Source organism: Danio rerio, chromosome 22 (assembly GCF_049306965.1).
Source record: "Danio rerio strain Tuebingen ecotype United States chromosome 22, GRCz12tu, whole genome shotgun sequence".
Classification (NCBI taxonomy): Eukaryota; Metazoa; Chordata; class Actinopteri; order Cypriniformes; family Danionidae; genus Danio; species Danio rerio.
Genome location: NC_133197.1, coordinates 6136447 through 6147040, shown reverse-complemented (window position 1 = coordinate 6147040; position 10594 = coordinate 6136447). Strand labels below are relative to the sequence as shown.

General features: G+C 36.5%; 1 protein-coding gene across 15 annotated transcripts in view; it reads left to right on the top strand.

The window, feature by feature from the left end:
* The window catches only part of LOC101884151 (uncharacterized), a 48761-nt gene that overhangs the window by 9295 nt on the left and 28872 nt on the right, over nt 1-10594 (top strand). For 4 of the 15 annotated variants that reach the window (XM_073937060.1, XM_073937061.1, XM_073937056.1 and 1 more), the window contains exons 1-6: nt 3856-4139; nt 5022-5330; nt 5542-5868; nt 8259-8570; nt 9595-9717; nt 10012-10329. In XM_073937060.1, the coding sequence (XP_073793161.1) occupies nt 4094-4139; nt 5022-5330; nt 5542-5868; nt 8259-8570; nt 9595-9717; nt 10012-10329 (1435 nt within the window). In that variant the 5' untranslated portion in view covers nt 3856-4093. Of the gene's footprint in view, nt 1-3565; nt 3667-3755; nt 4140-4236; nt 4428-4634; nt 4972-5021; nt 5331-5541; nt 5869-8258; nt 8571-9594; nt 9718-10011; nt 10330-10594 lie in introns of those variants that run through there. The other 11 variants (XM_073937063.1, XM_073937064.1, XM_073937068.1 and 8 more) reach the window with 11 other exon arrangements.

Here is a 10594-nt window from a genome sequence, read left to right as displayed (position 1 = left end):
CTGTTCTTAAAAAGTAAAAAAAATTATAATAAAATAACTCCTGGTTTATTAGCACCTAAAAAAGTTGCCTGGACCGCATAAATATAGGCGTAATGTCATCATATTCATATATAAATCATTTTTGATAATTTATTTAAATATATGTAGCATGTACATATTACATATTTGATTCATCCGCGTACCACTAGAAGGAAGCCTGCGTACCACTAGTGGTACACGTACCACAGTTTGAGAACCACTGATCTAAAGCACTGAACAGCCTGTGTAGTTTTCTTAAAGCCATCATACCATGTATGTTTATTTTCTGTATTTGCAAATGCTCTAACTATAGTAATTGAGTAGTTTTTCTCAGGAATTGTATTTTAAAAGTATACTTTTACTTTAATGTATTTGTATTCAATTCATGTTTATTTATATAGCGCTTTTCACAATGTAGATTGTGTCAACGCAGCTTAACATAGTTCTAGTAATCTATTACTATTAGTATAAAGGTCTTTAATCGATTTTGGAACTAAGAGAGTGTGGCTGAGCCTCGGACGTTATCAGGAAGGCTGTTCCAGAGTTTAGGAGCCATAAATGAAAAGGCTCGACCTCCTTTTGTAGACTTTGCTATTCTAGGTACTACCAGAAGCTCTGAGTTTTGAGATCTTAAAGAGCGGGTTGGATTAAAGCGAGACAGAAGGTTTGTTAGTTAAACAGGAGCTAGATTATTTAGAGCTTTATAGGTGAGAAGCAATATTTAAATTCAATACGAAACTGAACATACAGCCAGGGTAAGGAGGATAAGATTGGGGTGATATTATCATATTTTATAGATCTGGTAAGAACTTTGGCAGCTGCATTTTGTACTAGCTGAAGTTTGTTAATAGAGGATGCTGGACAGCCAGAGAACAGAGCATTACAGTAATCCAGCCTAGAAGTCATAAAAGCATTGACTAGCTTTTCTGCATCAGAGATGGATAGCATACTTCATAACTTAGCGACATTTCTCAGCTAAAAGAAGGTGTTTTTTGTGACATGTGAAATATTTTTAGTGCTGTGTCAGTACTTTTGTTGCACTACTTGATCCTGCAGTCACTATTTGGTTTATTTTATTACTTTTAAGGATTAAAAGTGTCCAAAAAGATGAAAAAAGATTCAAACAATGAGCAAGAGACTGTTTAGATCAGGGGTGCGCAACCCTGATCCTGTAGATCGTCCTTGCTGCAGAGTTCAGCTCCAAACCTGGTCAAACACCTGAACCAAGTAATTAGAACTTAAACAGCACTTGATAATTACAGGCAGGTGTGCTTGGTCTGGGTTGCAACTGAAATCTGCAGGAAGGTAGATCTCCAGGCACAGGATTAGTCACTGGTTTAGACAACCCAGGCTCATTCTGGAAACGTAGCCACGTGGTAGTTTCTGGAGACCGCGAAATACATCCCAGTAAGTACGTATTTGTGCAGTTTTTGTTTTCTCCAGAAATGTCCGTGGGGCTACGTTTTCAGAATGAGCTTAGGTTGGGTTTAGATGATGATGATGACGATGTCTACTGTATTTCGACTGAAACCACCAAATGGCCTTAAACTATAACTTAATACACTACAGAATTTTACGTTTTCAAACACACACAGATTGCATGTATTAGATCAGTGCTGTAGGAACTTGGTTTGTGGCGCCACCTGCTGCACACAAGCCACAAGTTTTTAAGGCTTAGCCAGGGTTGAAAGGTCATAAGCTGTGTTAACATATCATATCTAGGTTTTGTCCCTTACATTACACTGGTTTTGCTAGGCATGTAAATGTCGAAAGTTCAAGCTTGGTGGACTGTGAATGGCAAAAACGCATCACATGTTTTCATGAGCCCAATAGAAGATCAAAGCATGATCTCTCTGTACAGATATTTAAAATACATAGCAATCAGTCTCGTTATCGATATCTAATCATCTTGTTTTATCCCGCCCCTTTTTGCAGTGCCATATGACAGAATTTTGCAAGCTTGAACTGTGTGTGACCGCAGCTTAATAGTTTTAATTCATATGGCAAATCATTTGACTTAGGAACACCCTTAAAGAAAACGACACTGATTTAATCTACATTCTTAATATGGTGGATTAATTTTCACAGCATTTAAGAAGGACTACTTTATTACTCATACTTTGAGTAGTAAGATATTTTTACTCGTACTGATGTGTCAAGTACTTTTGCTTGGATAGGATTTTTTAGTTCTCTTCACAGCAGTGATTATCATGCTAAACAAAATAACATTTGAACTTAATAAGCTTATTGTTGGTGCTTATATACAGTATTATCTTCTGTGAAACACAATAATGCTGGCATTGAATTAATTGATCAATATGGTTGCCTGATACTGAATTAAACTAGTTTTCAAACGGATGTAAAACTCTGTAATTGATATTAACCAATTCAGCACCGAACAGACTTGAGCTGACACTGTTTTGTTTTACAGCTGTACGCTCTCAGAAATAAAGGTATGAGAACTGTCAGTAGGGTGGTTCCTTTACATTTACATTTACAAATTTGTACCTAAAAGGTCAACATTAACACCTCAGAGATACATACTAGTACCTAAAAAGTACAAAATTGTACGTCTTAAATGTTTTAGCTACTAATATATACTTTTGAGGCACCAAAACAGACCCTTTAAGTACAAATGTGTTGCTTTTGAAAAAGTACCACCCTGGTGACAGCTCTTGTACCTTTATTTCTGAGAGTGTACTGTACAAAACACATAAATAAAGGTGACTAAAATGTCTCTTTTATGTATAGTCTTTGATGTACTCGACCTTTTCACATAAATACCACCGCAGTCTTCAAACATCTACCCTTTTCAGCGTGTTCTTTAAGATGATCATGTCACATGATTTATCAGCAAAGAGCAACTAAACCATGTTTGCGAGTTCACAGTACCTATAGTAGTTAAATATCACAAAAATCCAAATGAAATGTGTATAGTGAGCCAAGTTTGTAGTGGAAAAAGCAAGATGAGTCAGAAACATGAAATCCATACTTGTGTTGTATATATATATATATATATATATATATATATATATATATATATATATATTTTTTTGTCTTTAAGGTGCAGTATAGAGGTCTGCATTCCTGTGGGTGTATTACAAGACCCGACCAAATTTCCGGAAAAATGCGGTATCAGTCGGTAACTGTGGTGTAATTTGAATGAGAGCGGGCCGTCTAACAATATAACGCTCCCAATTAATAATAAAAAAAAAAAAAAAAATATATATATATATATATATATATATATATATATATATATATATATATATATATATATATATATATATATATATATATATTATTATTATTATTATTATTATTTAAAGTTTTACAGTAGATTGCTCCTTACTAATCTGGGATTGGAACTCTCCAGTAACTTCAAACGTGTTGCGAGCTAGGTGATATGGGCTATTACCAAAACTCATTAAACACACAAATACGTGATTAAATTATCGTAGCCAACTATAACTGATTAAAAATGTCAAACCTTTTACAACTAGTGCCAAGTAGTTAAAACATCTAGGCTGTATTCCCACCAGGGGGCAGTGTTTTTCGCTTTTTTTATATTCAGAATATTTTTTTCTTCCAGTAATATTACAAATCTCTGTTTATATGGAGCAAACGGGTTCGATGACATGAGTTTAAGTATGTATGCTCATTATTGAAAGATAAAGAACAAAACTGGTGCAAAATAAACACAGTGCGTTGAATATAAGTGTTCGTTTTCTTTCCATGTTCTATTTTGAATACCAGTCTACGTACATTCCACAAAGTGTGATGTCATTTTTGGAAGGAAAACGCTAATATTTTTCAGAATGATCATTCTAATGTCTCATCTTCTTTGTAAAATCAACGCAGGTGAGGATGATTACAAAGCGCTGCAACTCCCGGAAATGCATGTGTGAAATGTGTTAGATTGTGGAATGTGTTTGTTGTTGTTTTTAAACCGGTTTCTCAGCCTCGATGTTGAATGTAACATATTGTTGCGTTTCATCAACGGTGGAGATTAGCTTCATATGAAACACATTGATCATTTTAAGAAACTCAAACCTTGTCTAAACTCTACAGCGTAATGAAGAACATTGTATCACTGCTTCTGCTGTTTTTGTTTACTGACAGTAAGTAATTTTCGGTTTCGGTTTGGAATTCTCGGGGAATTCTCATTTCTTGCCCTTTGTAATCTTTTATATACTTGTCATAAAGACTGTAAAATACACATAAAATGTTAATGCACACATTTTGTAGTATTGGCTGGTTTAATTTTATCGTTTGAGATTTGTATCTCATTTTTTGTGCATCTAACATGTTGTTAAATGTGTGCATTTGGGATTTTGAGGATGTACTAAATCATTATAATAATCATTACCATATTATAATAATCATGATTATTACTTACATTTTTTCAGGTATTCATTCAAATAGTTTCTTTTAATAAGCTACTTTTGGGGATAGTTACATGTTTGTTAAGCCAGATATACCTGTTATTAATATATAGTAATAAACTGCTGGTGGTACAACAAAAAAAAAGATATTATTTAATAAAAGAAAAATCCAAATGATTTAAAAACATTGCTAAATGGTTGAGTTTATTCATGTTTTATTATTTTAGAGCTAATTGGTAAATATTTAACTGTATGAATTAATCCCAAAGCAACTCTTTTAAGACTTTTGACTTGAATTTACATTTTTTTTCTTGCATTACGTTTTAAATGTTTGTAATATGAAATAATAACAAAGAAGATTATATATCACACCACCTACTATTACACAGAGTATGGGGGAAAACCCAACAACTGGGTTTAATTTAATTAAAATATTTTCTTCATGTTTTATGCAACGCTGAGTTAAAGCAACCTACACTGTAAAAATCTGCTGTGTACCACATTATTCCTTCATGCTGTCTCAACACCAATTGATTAAGTTAACTTAATTAAATTACGACAGTGGCAGGTGAGTGTATTTTTTTCTATGCAACATTTCTGCTTGTTTTTTTTTATTAGGTGTGTTTGGTGAATTCTTTTTAGTGAAGGAGGGAGATTCTGTTACTCTACACACTAATCTAACTGAAATTTGGAAAGATGATGATATCGAGTGGAGGTATGGAGAGAAAGGAAACCTCATAGCTAAATATGTTGGGGGACAAAACAGAATCTACACATATGACGTTGATCTTGATGGGAAGTTCAAAGGCAGACTGCAGCTGGACCCTCAAACTGGAGATCTGACCCTCAGAAACATCAGAACCACAGACTCTGGACCTTATGAAGTGACCAACAGGTTCAGCTTAAACAAGATGTTCAGCCTCGAAGGTGAGTTTGATTTGTAATTCAGTGATTTACTGCTTATCTACACATCATTTTAAATTATGTAGACCCTCGAAAATGGCATTATTAACTCCGCTTATGATCTTTGTCTTTGCTGTTTGTTGTTATTTCATTCATTAAATCTTGTATTACATCATATAGACTAGTAAAGATCTGAATAGCTGAGTTTTACTAACTCTTCCTTCTTGCTGTTCAGGTGTGTCTGCAGAGGAAATACAGATTGTATCAGCGATGGTGGGAGATTCGGTCTTTCTACACACTGATGTTATCGAAATGCTGAATTACGATGTGATACGATGGAAGTTTGGACCTCAGAATGCTCTTATAGCTGAAATCAATAAACTCGAGAGATCCTTCCGTACGCTGGATGGTGATGACGGGAGATTCCGACACAGACTGCAGCTGGATCAGACTGGATCTCTGATCATCAAGAACACTGGGATTAAACACTCTGGGTTATATGAGGTTGACATCAGCAGCGGCAAACACACCATACACAAGACGTTCAATGTGAACATCAGTGGTGAGTTGATCAAGGGTTTCTATGTAGTCATGAATTGAAAGGCATAGTTCATGCAAAAATGTGAATGCACTCACCCTCAGTAGTTTCTGTCTTCTGCTAGACACAAAAGAAGATAATCTGAACAATGTTGAAAATGTCAGCCAATGGCATTCATAATAGGAAAAACCAATATTATGGAATCAATGGCAACCAGTTTCCAAAATTCTCAAAAAGTGTCTTCTTCTTAAGCTTGGCTTTAATCAGTGGCAGGTCAGTGATTATATATGAAGCTCAGATAGGGACTTCAAAGTGCAAAAGAGCGAACCCCCCACTGTTTGTATTTTGACTTTGGGACTTCTAGCAGAAGTTGGCCTGCAGATCGCAAACCACTGCTGACAATGTGCCGTTCCATCTCTTGCACAAGCTTGGGATCCTTCCCTCCCAGTGAGGTGACATTCCATGTCCCAAGAGCCAGTTTCTGTGCCTGACGATCGGGTTGTCGTGGTCCTAACCTTCGACCACCACTCGTTCCACAATGCACCGGCCCCTTACGGCTCCCCCTTCAGGTGGTGGGCCTGCGGGAGGATGGTTCCACGCCGCTCCTCCCGGCCGGGTTCCGTGGGAAAAAAACCAACAACCAGGCGCTCGCATACAAGCCCCAACCCCAGGCCTGGCTCCAGGGTGGGGCCCTGGCTGCGCCATACCTGGCGACGTCACAGTCCTTGATGTTATAGAACTCATAAGGGTTTTTGAACCGCACTTAGTCAGACCTGTCACCTAAGACCTGTTTGCCTTGGGAGACCCTACCAGGGGCATTAGCCCCCGACAACATAGCTCTTAGGATCACTCAGGCACTCAAACCCCTCCACCACGATAAGGTGGTGGTTCAGGGAGGAGCATATGAACTGAATAAGCAGATAAAGCCATTTGAATAAAGTTGTTTGAATTGGATATTAGCTAAATGACCATATTTGTTACACTACCAGCATAATATGTAAGCCATGAAGAAGTGTTTGTGCAACTAAATAGAGGTGGTATAAAAATTATAATAATATAACAGCACTTGTATATTTACAAAAATAGAGCTTCAGTGAAAATAGAGCAGTTACGCACAAATATTTCAACATTTAAATCAGTCACAGAATTAAAACGCTTGTGTGCGACTCCCGACCGTACACTTAGAGAAAATGAAAGTAAAAATAATCTGAATGCAGTACTTTAAAGGTTGACTTGGTGGGTCAAAAACACAAGTGGCTAGATGCAACTGCAAAACAATGATAGAGATTCAAAAAGGTATGATTTGGCGGGCACAAGTTGCAAACGATGAAACCCTTGTTTAACTCCAAAATAAAGTGCATTGCAGTAGTCCTCGCAGTGGTGTACGTGTGCCCTGCACATATCTCCCCTTGGCCTGTTGCTCCTTGTGTTTTGACGGAGCGCTCTCTGTGCCTGCAGTTGGCAAAAGTCAACTCGGTGCTTAAAAAAAGTGCCTGAATATCAAGACCGTTGATACAGTGTGGCATCATAAAAGTGCCATAATTGTCTTTTCTTAATTCACAATTTGTCGTCTTTTTGCAGAAAACCTTTATAAGGAGCTGGTTTAGGTGTGTATCATGCAAATTACTAACCTTTTGCATGTGGACGCTAATTTAGAACAGAAATAAACATACCATATTCACTAACAGAAAAACTAAGTACGAACTGCGTACACACACACGTTGTAAAATAGGCAGAATTTTTTTGTGAGAAATTTAAATCTGCTATTAAATAAAAAAATGCAATTTTTAGTGAATGAGACACATTTTAATTCAGGTATTAGAATAATTTTTCAAATGATTTTGATTTGAACCGATGAAGTCGGTGGTTGTTGTCCGAGGTGATGCTTGCTAATTATTTATATTATTTATTAAATTACCAGTTAATTGTATTTTATTAATATCTACCCTTCCACAACCGTAAACCCACCCCTTACAGTAATGTAAAAATGGTCATTATTGTTGTACAACGACTGTATTTCTATAGTAATATAAATAATATTAGTTTTCCTACGACTGCAGCTGTATCCCTTCTAGACTTTCCCCATTTAGTCTGTAAACCCCTCCTTTCTTACAAACCATCTCTGCTCTGATTGGTCAGCGGGCCAATTCTGTTTTTAATTGGTCTTTCTGTATCTATTCTGTCTGAAATGAAACACCCATTTTAGTATTCATATGTCTTTTGCAGGCAGGGATTATGCAAATGTATAACTTTGATCATTCAAAAATACAACGACTCGTAGCATTAAAAGACACATACATTACAAATAAGATACGTTTTTCTCCTTAATATTTTAAAATGTAATCATGTTTTGCACATTTTATTAATTTCCAAATAGCTGTTTCTGAAGATTCCTACTGTGTTTGTTGTTTCAGGTGAAATAAAGGCAGTTTCAGTGAAGGAAGGAGTTTCAGTCACTCTACACACTGGTCTTACTGAAGTGCAGATGTCTGATTTCACTCTATGGATGTTTGGAGACACTGTCATAGCAGAACTCTTTAAAGAAGCCAGACGATTCTATACTTATGATGGAGAGGATGTAAGATTTAAGGGTATGCTAAACTTGGACAATCAGACTGGATCTCTGACCATCACAAACATCAGGATCCTCAATTCTGGACTTTATGATCTGAAGATCAGCAGCAGCCGACGCACCATAAACAAGAGAATCAGTCTTACTGTTATTAGTGAGTATGAAATCTGTCAGTGTATTCACATTTATACAGTATGTGTGTGTGCACAGTGGTCAAAAAATAACCACGTAGTTCATTTAAATGAAATCAATGTTAGTACAAACACGTGTTTTTAATTATTTGTGTTATTTTAGGGGATTTTTATGGTACTAAATTATATTTGTGCAATAGCTATCATTTATTTATTACTTGTTTACCATGTTTTGAGTGTAGAACTGAAAATTGAAACCGATAATAAAATACAATATCGGAATATCAGCAATTTATAGCTAGTGCTTTTTCGAAACAGTTTATACTAATTAATGTATTTACTAACAAGAACAAAGAACAAACAATACATTTATTAAAGTATTTATTCGTCTTTGTTAACTTCAGTTAAGCTATTATTTATTGTTTGTTCATGTTAGTAAATTTATTAACTAACATTAACAACTCCAGCACATGCAGCTGGCTGATAAACACGTAGAATGCTTAGAACTACAAATCCATCATTACATGGACTACAAGCAATGGTCAACACTGGAACAAACAGATGTAAATGGGCAGTCGTGGTCGATAAAAAGGCAGATGGTCAAAAGGCAGGCAGCATACAACGTAAATATGCAAACAAAACAAAACGAGGGTCAAACACGGGAAGGCAAGGCAAGGTAAACATGTTGTAATGCTTACAAATAAACAAGACTCAGCCCTGAAGTGTGTGTGTGTGTGTGTTAATTATGATATTGAATTCCATTTATTGATGAGTATTATTTGACAAAAATATCATTCAACAAAACATAGGATTTGTTTGGCGGAGGCCCCGTCCGTAGCTTGGTTTAAAAAGCTTTTAGATCCAGCTATGACTGCCAAAGACAAAGGCAGGGGTGGAGCCTTCCCCCCATGGACAGGGCCAATCTGGTGGTGGTGGTGGGGAGGATGGTGGGTGAACCTCTGCGTCAGTACCTGCATTGAACCTGTGATTGAAGTGAGATAAAAAGAAAGCGAGAAGCTTGCAATAACTGTCTGTCTGTGTTTTCAGATTCATTTCTGTCTTCGGGTGTTGTCGCAGGAATAGCTGTAGTTGTTCTGCTGGTTCCTGCAGCTGCAGCTGTTTGTGTTACTTACTATCGCTTCAGGATCTCTATACTTCAAAAGCAACTTGGTAAGCATTATAGCTGATACAGCACACTTGTATGCATTTTTGTTTTGGTTTTATTTGCATTATTCTTAATCAAGCTATATTAGAATATAACAATTAAACCTGACTAATCGCGGACAAAATAAAAGTTTGTATTTGTGTTTGTGTGTGTGCACTGTGGATATTTAGTATGGTGAATCCCATCCCTATAATGAGAAAATGGAGTGTCAGATGCAAAGCATGCAGTGCTGCTTTTGGGTATCTCTGCTATTCTATGTCATTTCTTTTCTGCATTTCTCTGTTTTGTATGCTTAACAGGTGAAAGAAAGTCAGTCCTGGAAGTGGAGGGAGCTTCTGTCACGCTAAAAACCGATGTTGCTGCCATCCGGAGTCATGACGTGGTTCTGTGGCAGTTTGGGAATAAATCCGTTTTCTTAGCTCAGGTCACTGAAGGAAACATTGAGAACACTAGAAATGAGGAGATTTGTGAGAGATTTAAAGACAGGCTGGAGCTGAGTGATCAGACTGGAGATCTGACCATTACAGACACCAGAGCTACAGACTCCGGACTTTATAAAGCATTGATCATAACAAATAGAAGATTCTCCTCAAAGTCATTCACTGTTTCTGTCTCTGGTAAGTGTCTTCAATTAATCTTCATGTTGTAAGAATGGTATTTTTAACTCCAGCGGTTCAAACTAAAGTTCTGCCAAATGACTAAAAAGTTATCAGTTTGATGGTGAAACACTGTACATTTCTAGACAACATCCTTCTGCAATCTTATACCGAAATAAGGGCGGTTATATTAGCTTAAAATGAGGGAGAGTGTCACTCTTGTGTGATCTGTATTGCATTGCAATATGGAGCAATTAAGTGATGTTAAATCAAAAGTAAATCACAG